Source organism: Corythoichthys intestinalis, chromosome 21 (genome assembly GCF_030265065.1).
Source record: "Corythoichthys intestinalis isolate RoL2023-P3 chromosome 21, ASM3026506v1, whole genome shotgun sequence".
Classification (NCBI taxonomy): Eukaryota; Metazoa; Chordata; class Actinopteri; order Syngnathiformes; family Syngnathidae; genus Corythoichthys; species Corythoichthys intestinalis.
In genome coordinates this window covers 14490306-14507478 of record NC_080415.1, presented here as the reverse complement: position 1 = coordinate 14507478, position 17173 = coordinate 14490306, and the positions used below count along the sequence as shown (strand labels likewise).

The window sequence follows — 17173 nt, the reverse complement described above, 5'->3', positions numbered from 1 at the left end:
GGTCAGGAATTGTAAAAATAAAGGAAGCAGCATCCGGATTTCACAACAATAAAAGCTATGGGCTACATGTAATAATGTTACGTTTTCAAATCGTTTTTTTTTTTAAGGTCTGTACTTATCGTTTCTCTTAAAAATGATATTTCATGAAAAATACATTTGTACAGGCAGCATGTTTGCTTAATTTTGACTGGAACCTGTATACTTACTCTATTCTAGAGTACATGAAGTTCGTCGGAATTGATCCAGCTCCCAAAATTGTGTGTGTGAACGCGAGTGTGAATGCTTGTTTGTCGAAATGTGCCCTAAGATTAGTTGGCAACCAGTCCAGATAGGTCATAATCCACCAGAGACCTCAGAATGAAAACACAACAGGAAATGGAAGGATTATGATAAACCTAAAGTTAAAAAGGCCATCACATGATGAAACCTCACAGAGAAGAATTTAACACCTGTGGTTATTTCAACACATTTCCCGGAGAAAAAGTTAAACACTTATAATTTCTTCATGGCTGTTACAGGTTTTACACCAATTTCTCATCTTTTATGTGTATACCTCAAGCTCCTTTTTAGCTTTTCATTTGTGTCCAGTTTAATCATCTACAGTGGTATGAAAAGTATCTGAACCTTTTGGAATTTCTCACATTTTTGCATAAAATCACCATAAAATATGATCCGATCTTTGTCAAAATCACACAAATGTAAAAACAGTGTCTGCTTTAACTAATAGCATGCAAACAATGACGGGGGGGGGATAAGTAAGTGAACCCTCTGCCTCAGGAGACTTAAAGAACAATTGAAACCAATTTTTACCAAACAATTTCAGTCAGGTGTGTGCCCAATCACTGATAAGTGGTTTAAAGCTGCCTTGCCCACTATAAAACACACACCTGGTAAGAATTGTTTTGATGAGAGGCATTGCCCGGTGTGCATCATGGCTCGGTCAAAATAGCTGTCAGAAGACCTGAGATCAAATGTAAAAAGCGGGAAAGAATACAAAAGCAACTCTAAAAGTCTGGATGTTCTTCAATCCACAGTCAGAGAAGTTGTCTTCAAATGGAGAGAGTTTGGCACTGTTGCTTCTCTCCCAAGGAGTGGCCGTCCACCAAAGATGACACCAAGAGTTCAGCGCAGAATACTCATAGAGGTAAAAAAAGAACCCTAGAGTGTCTGCTAAAGACTTATAGAAATCACTGGCACAATCCAATATCTCTGTGCACACATAACCTATATGTAAAACTATGGCCAAGAATGGTGTTCATGGGAGGACTCCACGGAGAAAGCCACTGCTGTCTAAAAAAAACATTGTTGCCTATTTAATGTTCGCACTTGGACACGACACAGAGATTTTGGCAAAATGTTTTGTGAACTGATGAAACCAAAGTTGATTTTTTTGGGACTAACAAACAACGTCACGTGTGGAGGAAAAATTGAACAGCTCACCAACATCAACACCTCATCCCCACAGTGAAATATGGTGGAGGGAGCATCATGATTTGGGGCTGTTTTGCTGCCTCAGGGCCTGGACAACTTGCAGTCGTTAATGGAAGAATTAATTCAAAAGTTTATCCGGATGTTTTGCAGGGAAACCTGAGGCTGTCTGTGAGACAGTTGAGGCTAAAAAGGAGGATGGATGCTGCAACAAGACAATGATCCAAAACTGAGAAGTAAATCAACTTCAGAATGGTTTCAGAAGAGCAAAATACACGTTCTGCAGTGACCAAGTCAAAGTCCAGACTTGAACCCCATTGAAATGCTGTGGCATGACCTAAAGACAGCGATTCATTCCAGACATCCCAGGAATCTGACTGAACTACAGCAGTTTTGTAGAGAAAAATAGGCCAAGATTAGTCCTGATCGAGGTGACAGACTGATCTGCAGCTACAGGAAGCGTCTGGCTGAAGTTATTCTGCCTAAAGGAGGTGGGGGGCACAAAATATTAAACAACCTATTGTCATTAGAATATGAACACCTATAAATGTTTGGGTGGTTTTAGTTGAAGCAGACCGTTTTTTTCATCTGTGTGATTTTGACAAAGATTAAATCACATTTGATGGTGATTCTATGCAAAAATGTGAGAAATTCCAAAAGGTTCAGATACTTTTTCATACCACTGTAGGCTGTTTCCAGGACAAATCCGTTCATTGCTCCGCATTCTAAATACTCTGAAAAGAGGTCACGCCTGACCGACCTCCTCGGCGACACTTTGTGCTGCACTCCAACAAAGACAATGTCTTATCCTTACCCTATCTTTACGTTCCATTTCATAAATACAAATTTGTTACAAATCATGAGCCTAAACCTCACACTTCGTGTTGAGGTGACCTATATTATAATCTCCTCACCCAACCTGACCTCCATTTGCTTCGTGAATGTCATGCTTCAACAAGGAGACAAATATGTCTGTGCAGTTAATGAAGCTACATAGTTCCCCTGTCCAGTGGGCGCCAGTCATCTATCCCATGCATGAGCTCATGTCATTCCAAAGCATGCCGGATGCACATAATGGCTGCACAGTAATTGGTCAACAATTCAGCAAATTTCACCTACAAAACACGCCCGTCTTGGTAGTCTGAGAGTGTTTACATGAGTGTAGATCAAGATTACCATTGTGATTTTTTTTACCCTTACAGGGCACTTATTTAACTCATTGGCTACCATTGAGGGTGCTAATATCACTGAAAAATGGGCATTCACAGTCAGTCTTCCCAGTTTAAATGACTTGGATGTCTATCGCCATTAATGGCATGCATTAAATTGAATACTATGGCCCAAAAAATAAAAAAATCAACTTTAGGGTGTTACTAAGGGCTGTAGGCGGAGTTTGACTTTTGTGGCAAGGGGTGGGGCAAACTCTAAATCAGGCTGCATAGGACAGCTATGCTTGGCCAAGATCATCGTCCATTGAATATGGTACGCCCGGCTGCGGCTCTCTTGTACAATTAACGTCTTTTTTAGTGGGGTAAACTGAAACTCAGCTCACTATTTTGGCGGTGCTCGCCGGCGTTTTATGGTCAACATCTTCAATCCTTGGTTCACGCTCAGTAGTTGTTATCGCTTTGGAAAGCTGTGGTTTAAAAAAATTATGAGTATCTATCTTTCATCTTCTGTCCTCAGGTGGTTTTGGCTTAGCACAGCAAATGATGATGAAGGTGCTAGTCACATGAGCTGTTCGAAAAATAAATTCTGACCCATTAAAAAAAAAAATCTGTTCATTTTATTCATTTTTGTTGTTTGTGTTATTGCTATATAAATTTTATAGACAACATTTTACCGGGAAAATCTTAATTTTAAATTCATATATCAAAAGATCAGTTGCATGCAATGAAATTTTAAGTCACCAGTGTATTAGTTTAATTTTTTATTATGAATGTATTAATTTATAAATGTATTTATAATTTTAAAGAATTACAATAATGATTAATAAAAACAAATAAAATAGCTAATGTTTAAGTTTTTTTTAATGACCAAAACAGTCACTTGTCCTTTGAAGAGCTAAAGGTCTTAATTGTCAAAAAGATTTTTTTTAATTACTAAAAACTGTCATTCACATTATAAAGGGTTAAAGAGCTTAAGTAGTACTGCAGCTATCGATTATTTAAGTAATTGAAAAATCTATTGATTAGTTAGTTTGAATAATCGAGAAATCAGATTACTAACATTTAATGCCTTGAAGAATACATTTTAGGAGATATAAAACGAAAGAAACTAGTGTTTACGCTTGCGATAATATTTAATTTGGCTTGCAAAGATTGCACTTTCAAAAGAGCATTAAATGCGAATACAAAATTCCTGAGTGTTTCTCCAAACTATGCAGAATTGCACTCCATTTCACAAGAGAAATATTTGTATTTAAAAATAAAATACCTGAGCTTATCCTTTCATCTTTCAACAAATGTTAAAATAAACGAGGATCGAAGTACAGTACAACAAAAGAACAATTAGCTAACTTGGATGGCAAAAGTCTGCTAGCTTAAATGCTATAAAATCCTAATTTATTTAATTTTTTTAACATACAAAACTCTTAACAAATCGTTCAAACACGTATTCCCACAAAAAAATCTAAATATTCTTCTAAACTAAAATACAAATGCATAAACAAACACATTAGCTCAAACTAAACAAAACTTACAACCTTATATTGGCCATAACAGGTGAGCAGTTGGATTTAGCCGTGAGACGAGTTATGTCATATCACTGTTGCCACTAGTGTATCCACCCAAATCAACAAAACTGAATGCATATACTTTCAAAACAAACCATTACAACGCCACTCTAATTAAACAAATCATCAAAGCAGCAAAATTTGACTGTCCCTGAAAGTGTTAAGCATTTAACGTGTCTCGCTTACAGTACATTAGTTCCGTCTGATGCCATTTAAAGACTCCAAATGAATGCAGTTTACATGCTGTTGATCTTATCTTTTCCTGTACAGGAAGTGAAAATTCTAGATGGGCGTCAGCGGACTCCGTCGCATTTTCAAAGTCATTCCAGCTCCGCAGCTGTTGTGGGACATGTGGTTTTGATGTGTCTGCTAATCAAGGATTAGTATCTTCAAACATCTCAAATGTGCGACATCCATGAGGAATGGTTTGGGTGTTGAAAATCTGACATTAGACATTGAAAAAAAGAGCAGTCTCAATATGAAATATTTATTAAAAATATGTGCATGTTTGTCAGTCTATAAAATGTTACAGTAGTAGTACGTAGTCACATTGTGATGGTCTACTGTAGTTAAAGCACGATTAAGATTAATTAGTTTGTCAATCACATTCATTCACTTCCCGTTGCAGGATTCTTAGCAGCTCGCGTGGACTTTGGTGTTTTGCTTTGCTGTTTGTCCGCCTTCTCTCGTTTGGCAGCGTCCTTCTTTGGGGGTGTTTCGTCACCCTCGTCCTCCTCTGGCTTAGCGGCGACCTTTCTCAGCTTGTGTTTGCCTTTGACGGGTGTGGAAAAGGTGAGCGAGGCCTTGATGAAGTCCAGTGGAAAGACACCTACGTCGCCGTCAAAGCGGTTCTTGGTCACTTGCAACGAGCGGCGGCCCGGGCAGGTCACCAGCTTCTTTTCCTGTAGGATTAGCACGTTGTCTGCCTCTTGGCTGGCCTGTCGTATTAAGAAACATGGGCCGAGAATAAAATTATTTACTGGCAACTGCTTTTATTGATTATTATTGTCATTGCTGTTTGTTTTCTCAGCTTAGCAACTATCTGGTATTACTGTTCTCTCATTTTCTCGCACCTTTGCTGAACCAAATATGGAGGCCGTCTGCAGCTCTCGGTCGTCCTCCTCCTTCCTTGGATGAATGATGAGCGTGACGTGGCAGCCGGAGTTGGTTGCAAACTTCCTGAACGCGCCGATAATGTGGTCCTGGACGGCAAACCTGAAGGTTTTAAGTAAATAAGTCATGTAATGCTGCACCCTCGAACATGGCAAAGAATCTTACTCACTTATCAACCGAGAGGTTCTCCTGTCCCATCATGAACTGCAGGTTGTCGATAACCACGTGGTTGATGTCGTAGAGATAGACTGCGTGCTGCATGGTGTCCAGCACCGACTTGATGTTCTGCTGGCCATGGAAGGTCATGAAGTAGAGTGGTAGCTCCTCAAACTTGTCCGCCCAGTAGTCGTAGTGCTCCAAGTTGTCCTCCAGCCGTTGCATGGCGAACTGCGTTAACATGATCTTGGCCAAACGCACGTTGTTGATCTCAAAGCTTCCCCATAGCGTGTTGACGCCCTGCGTGCACAGGTCCAGGGCCAGCTCACTGATGAAGGTGGTCTTTCCGCTTCCAGTAGGACCTGCAAGGAAATACGAAAAACTGAATATTAGGGAACTATTTGGTTCTAGTTTTTGGTGTGATGGTTACACTGTGTAGAAATAATTTCATAATTATTTTATACTCTGATCCTATCATTAAATTAACCGGTCTTGATGTTGGTGTTGAAGTCATTGCGCTCTTTTCTCATTTTCCCCCCTTTACAACCATGATTCAAACCCATGCTAATATCTAGGAAGTCAAGGATGCTTACTACTGAGCTACTGAAGACCAGTTTGAAAAAGTACACTGCAGTAACAAGGTTAGGAAAACTACTACCTGACAACTTAAAAAAGGATACCGGCACCTTAAACTTGACAGAACTGTTAGCTCAGTGGTCAGCATGCTCAACTACCACAGTGACAATGCATATTCAAACCATGGTTAGAGGGAGAGAAATGAATACGTACACATGAGAAAGTACATATACATACATTTGTAAAGTTGTTTGCTTTAGAACAAGTTAAAATGTAGTTCTGTGCCTGTAAATGTACAACCCCTAGCAAAAAGTATGGAATCACCAGTCTCGGACGAGCACACACTCAGACATTTTATCATGTAGAACAAACTCAGATAAAAAGCTTGAAAAAATAATGAAATAGTTCAAAAGTGCAACTCTTTAGCATTCAGAAACACTAAAACAAATTAATAAAAAACATTGTGGTAGTCAGTAAATGTTACTTTTATAGAACAAGTGCAAGGAAATATACAGTATATGGAATCACTCCATTATGTGGAAAAAAATATGGAATCATGAGACACAAAGAAATAAAAATCAAAACACATCTCTAGTATTTAGTAGCACCACCTCTGGCTTTTACGACAGCTTGCAGTCTCTGAAGCATGGACTTGATGAGTATTCTTCATCAATTTGGTGCCAACTCTCTTTGATTGCAGTTGACAGATCATCATTGCATGTTGGAGCCTTGCTGTGGACCATTTTTTTCAATTTCCACCACAGGTTACCTATAGGGTTGAAATCTGGGCTATTTGAAGGCCATGACATTGACTGGATGAGTCTTTCTTCAAGGAATGCTTGAACAGTTTTAGCTCTGTGGCATCATGCATCGTCATCTTGGAAAATGGCAAACATATTATCTTAATTGAAGGGATAAGAAAGCCGTCTAAAATTTCAATGTAAACTTGTGCATTTATTGAAGATTTAACCACAGCCATCTCCCCAGTGCCTTTGCCTGACATGCAGCCCCATATCATCAAGGGCTGAGGGAATTTTGATGTCTTCTTCAGGCAGTCATCTTTGTAAATCTCACTGGAACAGCACCAAACAAAAGTTCCAGCATCATCACCTAGTCAAGAGTCAAGAATCTGCATTGGACATGGTTTCAAGAGTCAAGAGTCTGTATTGGACAGGGTGATGATGCTGGAACTTTTGTTTGGTGCTGTTTCTGAATGCTAAAGAGTTCAACTAATTCATTATATTTTCAAGCTTTACATCTGAGTTTGTTGTACATGATAAAATGTCTGAGTGAGTGCTTGTGCGAGACTGGTGATTCCATACTTTTTGCTAGGGGTTGTCGTAGTTTGTCAGTAAACCATTCACGGTTTTCCCTTTTTCTTTTTTTTTTTTTAAAACAGTACAATTCTGCCAACCACAGCTGCTCAGTTCTTCACCTGTGAAAACCGTGAGCTCTCCCTTGCGATGTCCCTTCAGGATTCTATTAAGCTCTGGAAAGCGAGCCCACCTCACGCCAGCTACCTGCTCCGTGTTGACCATCTCCCCATATACGTCTTCACGAAGCTGCTTGAAGGACACAATGGACTTGTGCGCGGCGGGGATGGCGGTCGCCACGATGCGGCTCAAGTTCTTGCCCTGCGCCAGGGCCTCCCCGGGACAGGGTCGGTACTCCCCGGGCCGCACCAGTCGACAGCGCCGCAGGCCAAGCTTGCGAGAGAAGATCTTGGAAGCCTCCCAGGATCGTACGTCCCCGCCCAACCATAAAGTAACACGCTTGAACTGTTCCAGGTAGGGAAGCAGGGCGGGAGGCAGGCAACTAACGCCCCGCGGGAGGGCCACGCTGGCCAGCCCTGTGGCCTGGCTGACAGCCAGCGTGTCCAACTCACGGCCCGTCACGACTATGTCGGAGTCCGCGCGGCTCAGCGAGGCGAGGCCAAAGAGGTTGTTGTAGGAGCTGCACTTTGGAACCATCGCCTCATTGTAACCGACGCCATCTCCGTCGTCCACGCTTTGCGCTGAGAGAAGCTTCAGCCCCTTCAAGGAGGCATCGGGACCACCCAGCCAAGGGAAAACAAGACTCTTGGTAGGCTTGAAAAGCCTCACGCCAAACTTCTTCAGTGTTGCGTTGGTGATCTTTGTAATCTGTAAAAAATTATATGCCAAATATGATTAGTGTTACTGTCCTTTCATGCAATAATTTTTAAAGATGCACCGATACCGATACTAGTATCGGCAGGGGGCGCCGATCCGACCCGAAATGGTGGTATCGGTATCGGCGAATACCAACAAAGACAGCGCCGATACCATTTACCGGTCCATTATTATAACATTTGACCACAGCCTTTTTCTCCTCCTGGCGCTCACTACACTGTGTCTCTGTGTTGTGTGATGACACGTGACCACCAAGCAGCTATCGCTATTGGCCTGCTCCAGACCAATGAGAGCGGGCCAATAGCCACTACTGACCAATCAAAAGGGGGCTTTTTCATATGGACGAAAAACAAACCAGGAAATATGGCGGCGCCGCAGCGGTCGGGAAATATTTCCAAATAGAAATCCCGTCGATTAAAATCAATGGCTGCATGCAAGATTTGCGGCCTGAAAGTTTGGAGATATGGAGTTAAATCGGCCAGTTTCAATACCTCGAACTTGATAAAACATTTGAAGACGAAACGTGAACGAACACAACGAGTTTGAGCCTGCAAGAGCAGGACTGCTATCCAGAGGAAGAAGGCCACTGGACCGGAGCAACAATCTCTGGTCAGTTCACTTCGTCTACTTTACTTTTATTGTCTTTTACTGAAAGAAATGCCGCAGTAATTTGGGAAGTGTTTCCAAAGTATTGTTGCCACCTTTCAGAAATAGAAATAAGGGACTCCCACCTCCCGAAAAAAAAGGAGAGACGGGATGCTGTGGTCAATTATTGTCAATTATTATTACTTATAATTGTTAGCGTCCACAAATGCAGAAACAAGGTTGAACCTCGAAGCAGACAACAAGCAGGGGATACATAAAAGGGTTTCATGATTGCAAACAAAAAATAACACGCGATCGCGGGACAGTAGAAATAACAAAAGGAGTCCGTGACAGCAGGTCGAGGGACAAACTAAGACGATAGGCAGCGGTTACAAACGAGAGCAGCACACTAACAGAAAAACCCAATGCAGGGGCATTACAAGCAAATGTAGCGAGATTATTGTGCCAGATGTCAAATAGCGATCAGCAAGGCAAATATCTCGGCAGCCTTCTCTGAGATCACCCGTGCTTAAATGCTGCGTTGATGAGCCTGCATTGGATTCAAGTGCCACGCCCCCACGCCCAGCAACAAAACACAATCTAACCAGCAGCAGAATGTGACAATAATTTCATGAAAGTTGCACTGTTTGGACTTTGAGAGGTTTAAAAAAGTTTATTCAGTTCATTCAGAGTTTATTATTATGAATTTATTTTTACTTTCTTACGGTTGGGCTAGTATTATACATGTTTTATTAATTTCACAAATTTAGCACTATTTTGGCCTTTGAGAGCGGAAGGTTTATTCAACTATTGTCTACTAGGGTTTAGTGTACTTTTTCCTATTTTGCAAAGGTAAGCAACAGCCTGACAAAGCCTTGATAGCAATGATTTCACATCCAATTATGTAGCTCTTATATATTTTTATATATATATATATATATATATATATAATCGGTGGTATCGGCCGATACTGCACAGCCAGGTATCGGTATCTGTATCGGGGCCAAAAAAATGGTATCGGTGCAACACTAATAATTTTATGAAAGCGGGTGTTTTTAAGGGCGCTTTATTGATTGATATTGAGTTTTTTTTTGGCGCGAGGGTTGCATTCAGTGACAACTTTTTGCACTGGTGACCCTTTTGCTGCTAAAAGTACTTGACAGATAATTATATATATAATATTATATTATAAAACTTCTATTATATATTTGTGGAAATTACAACAACAACAACAAAAAAAAAAAAGTCAAAGATTTTTTTGGGTATCGTATATAGAGCAAAATCCCAGTTCGGGACGAAAAAAATCAAAAGGTAAAACTTGTCTTGAATTGTTTTATTTGGAAAAGTAAATGGTAAAATTACAATTGTAAATCAACTGTTTGTGCATGACAGCTATATTTATTTTAAATTTTGAACAGTGCTGCAATGATCAATTGATTTAACTTAAGTAATTCAATTAGAAAAAAAAAGCTTCAAATCAAATTTTGCTGCTTCGAGGATTTGTTTAATTATAGTGGCTTTGTAATGGTTTGTATGATGAAAGTGTTTGCCTTTAGTTTTATTGATTTGAGTGGATACACTGCTCTCTACTGGCAACAGTGAATATGACATGGCTCATTTAACATGGCTGGATCCAGCTGCTCCCTGTTAAGACCAACATAAAGTTGTAAGTTTTAGTTCGCGCTAATATGATTGTTTATGCATTCGTAATTTAGTTTAGAAGTATATTTAACAGTTTTTTGTGGAAATGTGTGTGTTTAAATGATTGTTAAGAGCATTGTAAAAAGCAAATCAAAATTTTGCATTTCCTAGCATTTAAGCTAGCTGACTTTTGCAATGCAAGTTAGCCAATTGTTCTTTTGTTGGACTTTTATCCTTATTTATTAATTTCTTTATTCCGTTTGAGGCTAAACTCAGGTGTTTATTCTAAAATGCATTTATTGCTCTTGTGAAATGAAAGTACAATTCTGCATAGTTTGAAAAAACACTCGGGAATTTTTCTTTTACATGCATTTAATGCTCTTTTGAAAGTGCAATCTCATAAAGCCTTTGTTTTACATCTCCTAAAATTTTCTATGGAACGCATTAAATGTTCCTAATCCGATTACTCAATTAGTCGAAATGATAGATTAATCGATTACCTAAATAATCGATAGTTGCAGCCCTGAATTTGAATTTCAAATACGTTTTCATTTTGGTTTTTTCCCCCCAAACATTTCAAACATGTTTTGGTTTATGGCTTTATAGCTCATTTATACCTGGAACATGGTTTTGACGAGCTGCGCCTCATCCTCCGTCAACTCCGAGAAAGGCACCGAGGTGGACCAGATGCTTCTCACCTCCCTGGCATCCCTCTCGCTCTGCTCCCGCTCCTCGGCACTTTCCGGGAATCCCAGCAGCACTTGCGGGCTGAGGAAATCCTGCTCCTCCGCTTGCATGACCTCCAGGCAGTCCTGGAGGTCTTCCCAGCTCCCCTCCACCTGTGTATCCATGCATAGGAACTGCCCGGTGGTCTTGTCCACGAACAGGGAAAAGCGCTCGGCCCTGGTGGCGGCGTCCACAAAAATGCTGGGCGCGTGCAGGCAACTGAAACCATCGTGGAAAGGCACGTCCTTGGAGCGTAGGTACTGCCTGATGTCGGTGACTGTGACGGGGCTCTCCAGAAACTCCACTGTGGATTTGGCATCTTTCTTGTAACCCCTGCAAAAGGAGGCACCCGTGTCCCGCAATTTGAATGCCCACAAAGCCCTTGGAGCTCTGATATGAGTCAGGGGACCCACAAATGCGGAGGCAAAATGTCTCTGGAAGTGAAAACTCGGGGCCCCCACCCGAGCCAGACCCCTCAGAAGCAATTGCCTCCACATTGGGATTGATCCTGCAAAACACAATGAGAGACACTAACAGTTACAAACTGGAGAGCAAAAATAGGCTGAATTTTATTTGCAAGGATGATCAAATACAGTCTTAAATGTATGCAACATGGGTTTATGACTGTACATGCTTTAAGGTCATCTCTGTTCTGCAGTAAGTCCTTTGTTGACCTCTAGTGGCATTAAAATACTATGAAAACCATGTTTTGTGGTTATCACCTTCCCAGCAGTAGGGGTGAAGGTCGTCTCCGATCGGATCACATGATCAGAAATCAGGCCCAATCACATCAATTGTAGAAGATCTTAATTGGGTCAAAAAACAGGTTTTTAAGTATTTTTTAAGGGCTACAAAGCAACAAAATAAGGTTTACATGGATATTGGTAAAAAAAAAAGTATGTTTTACACTATGCAACATTACAAGACCACTGGAAATAGCGGAAATAAACACCGCCAGTAGAAAAACATGAGGCTAGGCTTCACGGGAAGCAAACATTAAGATATCATCATGCAAACAAGATAATGTCTTAAAGGTAACCTCAGACTTAAAGACTTGTAGGCTCTAATAAGCTACATTTTTTCTCTTTTACTGAAATATTTATTAGAAACACATAAAATACTGTCATTGATTTAAAAACCTACAATATTTAGTACATATTTTGACCTATGGAGGCCGCCATGTTTTATGCCCGCAATGGATGCTCGGCGTGATGACGTAGTTTGTCGCTGTCACCAGACGAACACTACCGATGTTCTGACGTCCAACACATGCGCACATCTGTTAAAAGCAGCGAATACTAACTATGTGTTTTTATTGAGTATTGTATTACCTTTTCATTGCCTAAAAATACTTTTTGCATGCGTTTCTCTCTCATACTCTTAAGCATTGTGTTTTTTTGTGGTAGCTTTAAAGCAGATCGTTGATCTGCTGACCACATTCGTCACGTAGCGTATTTAAACCACCCTCATTTGAGATTACTACATTTAAGTATTTTCTAATGCATCTTGAGTATGTTCTGTCTGTATGCATCTAAACAAAACAAGCTGAAAGCACACGGTAGTACTTTGGATGTCAAATTCGCCACCTGTAGCGCATTTCGCCGGTGTAGCACATTTTGGCAGAACACCGGTTTGATCCTACTCTCGTCTCATCCTGTCTTTCCTGTTCATTTTGCTTTTGCTGCTCGTTCTGTGAAATATGGACAGTGCTGTCATGCTCATTAATGTTCCTCTCGGGTTCAAATTGAAAGGGCTGAACAGATGACATATTAACAGTGGGGAGAACAAGTATTTGATACACTGCCAATGGGTTTTCCCATTAGCAGTGTATCAAATACTTGTTCTCCCCACTGTATGTTGTCAGTCTTACTCAGGAAGCCCATCACCACCCGGTGACAGCAACAACAATGGCGCAATTACTAGTTAAATTAATTTTACAAATGGGATAAAAACAAAAACATCAAGAGGGGTTTTAATATAAAATGATTTTAACTCATCATAACGTTTATCTTTTAAGAAGTACAAGTCTTTCTATCTGTGGTTCCCTTTAAGTATGGAAGTATTTTACATTTCAATGTGCTTTCTGTCCCCTAAATAAATTGCTGAGGTATCGGATTGGTACTTAGAATCGGCATATCAAGGGTGTAGGTCTGGGCTCAATATTGGTAGGCACAATATAACGGCATAACATTCATCGACACTTTTTGCTGGGGACGGGACATTAATAAGACCAAACAGATTGGGTGAACGAGGGTCAGGGCTACATTTCTCAAGAATATCAACCTAACTAATTGATTGGCTAACTGATCATTGCAAAATAAATCTGTATTGAGTTACCAGTGCTTCTCGATTTTCTGTCACGCCCCTCATAGGAAGACACTATGCGCTCATGCGCTGGTCCTAATGGGAAACGCAGTCTTCAAAAAAACTACGGCTTTTGTCCACCAGCATCTCTAAAATCGACCAAAACTGAAAAGTTACCAATTGTTGCTTTAAGACCACATAAACAAAATGAAAAAGGAAAATTGGGTAAAAGGGGGTAAACCTCGGTTCACTACATTTCACACTGTTCAATTAACGTTAACAGCAGAAAATACATATAAAAGTGGAGGACACTTCTAAGCAGCTTCCTACTCGAGTTTTGCAGGTTAGCAAATTCACACAGTTTAATGTTATGCAAACTCTGATGCAGGTTGTAGCAACATTTCAGTAGCAAAATTAGTGGTGTGTTCCCCACCTCCATAACATTGACATCTTTTTACATTACTTACGGTGGCTGCTGCTGGCTGAAAAAAACCCGAATATACTTCCTCTTTGAAGGGGGCGGAGGAGGTGGCATGTTGGCGACGAGTCAATCAAACGTGAGTTTGAGGAGGAAAAATGGACTAGCACTAGTGGTGTCACCAGGATGCCAGGTGTGGGTGGGCATTAGTCTTAGCTGGGGGGGCAAGAAAAAAGAAAAAAAAAAAAAAAGCTACAATGCTCAAGTAGGTCGAAATCCAGCGTAGGGCTACTGCACCTTAAAACATGTTTTGTTCTCCTTGAGATAACTGTTGTTGTGATTTGGTCTAAACAAATAAAAGTTGATTTGATTTTATATGACTTGGAACACATCCATAACTGAACAGTATGAACATGCAGGTGACAATGTTTTTTTAGGTAACCTATTGTGGTTCCTCAATTTTATTATTATTATTATAGTTATTCTTTGTTCCGCAGCCCCTTTGAGCTCAATTTGACCCCTTAGAAGGCTTCAAAAGGCACCAAAATTGGCAGGCAGGTCAAGACAGGTGGAATTGTTGATACCGTGTAAAGACAAATTCCAAATACTTTATATAGCGCCCCCTAGCAGTCATTCTTTGTCCCGCCGACACTTTGAGCCCTACTTTGACCCCCTCAGAATGCTTCAAAACTCACCAAACTCATCAGCCAGGTGAACACTGGTGAAAACTTTGATTAAATGTATTAAAGAGAAAAAAAAAAAAAAATGTGCGTAAATGTGTGTAGCGCCCCCTAGGAACAAAACCAACATTTCATTTCATTTTTTTTTTAAGGTGAAAGAAGAGATAACAATGCAAAGGTTAAAACTTAGAACACATCCGTACTATATGAATGGGATACCATACGCGGTGCCCAGACTGCTGATAGTACTACATCCAGTTTTCTTTGGGTGGGCAGAGCGTTTCCGTGGGTGGGCATTGCCCACCCCTGCCCCCCACCTGGTAACGCCCCTGACTCGCACATTCAGCAAGTGAAAAAGGGGTAAATATTAAGCTTGAGAACGATAAACCGATACGACCGGATATCCGGTTTTACAGGTGAGAGATACAGATGTATCGATAGTAACGTTACCATTCGACAGTAATTAGCCATTAAATATTCAATGAACCAATAGTAGAGATAGAATTCCGCTTTCGCGAGCACAAGAATCGGCTTCTAATGCCAAGTTCAATGCATTGCTTAATATAATAATTTAGCTTTTACTTCACATGCTGCGCTTGTGTCATTCACCACACAGCACACTTAGATCGAGACCGCACGCATGATATAATATGGACAAGCACTACTCACAGTCATGGTTGCCTCAACTTCCCATGCATTTCAGCAGAACCGCTACTAGTCGCCGTCATTACCCGATCGTCACGGGCGTGTCATAACAACGCGAGAGCTAACGAAACCACTGTAACGTACGCTCCGTAGCATTTTCTTCACAGCCCAAAACGAAACCAGTAGTGGCAACGAAGCAACAAGCTAAAACAATGGACAGTGTGATCACCGACGCCACCGACTAGCGATTGATTTTCAACGCACCCAGGAAAACAAAAGTCGGACTTCAAAGTGATGAAGGCAGCCAGATCTGTTCGCATGGGACAGAGCTTGTGTGAAGTGTGGAGCGTTACAGAGAACGTGAGTTTTTAACCCTGAAAAATAACCCACTACAATGGTGGAAAGGGCGGCATATTGTTTCCACGAAACGCAGTCGACTTAAACATGAACATGTGGATTAGTTGATCTTCCTCAAGAAAAATCTGCCCTTCAAAAAAGATATGAACAGTGATGAGGAATAAAAAAATGAGGAAGCACAGGCATGAGTGAATGACTTTGCTGTGTATTAGGTTAAAGTAATGATTATTGACCTGTTCATCTAAAATGCCATGTTTTTATTTATTGTACCAGTCGTAAAGCATAATTTATTATTTATTTATGATAACACTAGCAGGTTAAATTTTTTTTTCTAGAGCTGCTGCATATAATTAATTTTTATCAATAAGTTTGCACTTAAATCACTTACCTCTTGTGTTAAAAACACCAGGAAATACATTAATTGAGTTACTGCACTTTATTGTTGTCTGTCACTGGAGTTTTATTTCATTATCAATCCCATCCAACAAAATGACGGTCATACAGTATAGTAAGCCTTATTATTTTTTTTCATAAAAAAAATAAACATAACATTGGTATGAAATTTTGTTGTTTAATTTTGCTATATTAGAAATGTGGTCTTTTTATATGTTTAAAATACTGTACAAACACACACAACAAATATTTACTATCGTATCGTTTTCACTCGATCGAACCGTATCGTTCTTACACTGTATCGAATCATATCGAATCGCTCGGCCTTAAAAATGTATCGTTTTTTAATCGAATCGTAACCTCTGTATCTAGATACATATCGAATCGGCTTCATGCCAGAGATTCCCAAACCTAGTAAATATAAGTGTTAACATCATGAAAATAATTCCTTAATAATGGTAGGGTCAAATGTATCATTACAACATATGGGAAGGCAATCTAAATTACTGAACTCATTATAAAATGTAAATAAGGTAGCTTAAAAGTTGGTGGCGACAATTTGAGCATCCTGAAAAGTTGCTACTGTTGTGTCCCTACAGTCCCTATGCAAACCTACACCCATGCGGCATATACTCAAAATTAGGTGATTCGGGCTCGGACTCCAATGCAAAAATAGTGATCGGGGACAACCCTACCAGCAGTGTCCTGAAATAAGGAGGACGTTTAGGAATATGATGAATAATTCCCAAGATATCATGAAAGAGCTAAAAAGGAGTTGTAATGTGAAATCAGTAACATTTTATCAAATGACTAATTTTTATAGCTTGATGTATTAACTCGGTGAAGAATTGCTAAAAGCCAGGACAAGACAACATGATAACAATCATTTTGGGTTAGAATATTGGAAAAAAGTCTTCAGAATTCATACATTAACGACAATAATGTTTAGTGCATGCGATCAGTGCATATTTCGGGTGATCTGTTTCGACCGATGACGACTCTTAATTTAAAAGGGGGTCAAAAAAGCACTTATTTAATTCCACTGCAAGATCAAAGATGATTAAATTCATACGCGATCAGCCGTCAATCCGCGTCCTCACTTCGACCTCCATGCGTATGCGAGAACCCGGGCTTTTCGGTGCGTTTCCAAAACATGTCCGTGTGAACCGTGTGAATAAAATGTAAAGAACCGCATTTTACATTCGGTCTATTTACTGGAATTTAAATAATTGTTTTTAAATAAAAGAACCACAAATTTTGAAACAAA

General features: G+C 40.1%; 1 protein-coding gene across 5 annotated transcripts; it reads right to left on the bottom strand.

The window, feature by feature from the left end:
- Nucleotides 1-3893: 3893 nt before the first annotated feature.
- twnk (twinkle mtDNA helicase) lies at nucleotides 3894-17066 on the bottom strand. Of its 5 annotated transcripts, none has more exons than XM_057825234.1 (7): nucleotides 16979-17066; nucleotides 11740-11914; nucleotides 11001-11617; nucleotides 7443-8148; nucleotides 5445-5793; nucleotides 5236-5377; nucleotides 3894-5100 (listed from the first exon to the last, which is right to left on the bottom strand). In XM_057825234.1, exons 3-7 carry the CDS (start codon nucleotides 11604-11606, stop codon nucleotides 4771-4773), a joined length of 2133 nt encoding a protein of 710 aa, XP_057681217.1. In that variant the 5' UTR covers nucleotides 11607-11617; nucleotides 11740-11914; nucleotides 16979-17066; the 3' UTR covers nucleotides 3894-4770. The 5 variants fall into 5 exon arrangements, with proteins under 5 accessions (XP_057681217.1, XP_057681213.1, XP_057681215.1 ...); XM_057825230.1 differs by having other exon boundaries at nucleotides 11832-11914; XM_057825232.1 differs by lacking the exon at nucleotides 16979-17066 and adding an exon at nucleotides 13447-13562 and having other exon boundaries at nucleotides 11832-11914.
- Nucleotides 17067-17173: the final 107 nt, after the last annotated feature.

Excerpts from the sequence above, each read along its gene's own strand:
- twnk (XM_057825234.1), bottom strand. The coding sequence starts at position 11,606 with ATGTGGAGGCAATTGCTTCTGAGGGGTCTGGCTCGGGTGGGGGCCCCG. Across the intron at positions 5,794-7,442 it reads AGAGCTCACGGTTTTCACAG|GTCCTACTGGAAGCGGAAAG; the intron begins GTGAAGAACTGA and ends ATTTCCTTGCAG. Across the intron at positions 5,378-5,444 it reads GAGAACCTCTCGGTTGATAA|GTTTGCCGTCCAGGACCACA; the intron begins GTGAGTAAGATT and ends TAAAACCTTCAG.